This window comes from Pterocles gutturalis, unplaced genomic scaffold, assembly GCF_000699245.1.
Source record: "Pterocles gutturalis isolate BGI_N339 unplaced genomic scaffold, ASM69924v1 scaffold43939, whole genome shotgun sequence".
In the NCBI taxonomy this organism is placed as follows: Eukaryota; Metazoa; Chordata; class Aves; order Pterocliformes; family Pteroclidae; genus Pterocles; species Pterocles gutturalis.
In genome coordinates, this window is record NW_010137487.1 from 21,369 (window position 1) to 21,914 (window position 546).

General features: G+C 38.8%; 1 protein-coding gene across 1 annotated transcript in view; it reads left to right on the forward strand.

Moving 5' to 3' along the window:
* The window catches only part of HEPACAM2 (HEPACAM family member 2), an 18,944-nt gene extending 18,743 nt beyond the window's left edge, over positions 1-201 (forward strand). Inside the window, exon 9 of the mRNA XM_010082615.1 lies at positions 85-201. Coding sequence (XP_010080917.1) covers positions 85-201 — 117 coding nt within the window. The remainder of the gene's footprint in view (positions 1-84) is intronic.
* Positions 202-546: the final 345 nt, after the last annotated feature.

The following is a 546-nucleotide window of genomic DNA, read 5'->3' on the forward strand; positions in this document are numbered from 1 at the left end:
ATGAGAAGTTACATTATCAGTTTAATTTCTATTGAATCTTTTCTCATTTGTACTTACAGTAGGAATACTCTTTGCTACTTTTAGGTTTCAATTCAATCTGTTCCTCGCTCTGACTTTGTCCCAGGCCAGGATATGCTTAGTACAGTTTATGAAGTTATTCAGCATATTCCTGAGCAGCCACAACAAGACCATCAACAGTAAGTTAAAGTCTGTGTGCACTCATGTGGTAGCTCAAACACTTTTCCATCCAGAACAATTTACATTTTGATAGCCAGTGTCTGATTCTAGTGAGAGGGAGAAGGAAGGAAAACAGGTCTGAGCTACATCAGTTCCTCCACCGTTTCCCGTCCAATCACTCACTTTTCCTCAAGACTTCAATCTGCTGTTTAAGCATGACAGTGTTATCTAAGTGTGAAAAACAAATGCTAAGATCTTCAAACACAATTTCAAATTAATTCCCAAATACTTTAAGAGGGTGGCTATAGTTTCACAGCACTGAGACATCGGCACCTCCCACTAAGCAGGTTAAATCTTCAATCAAAGCAG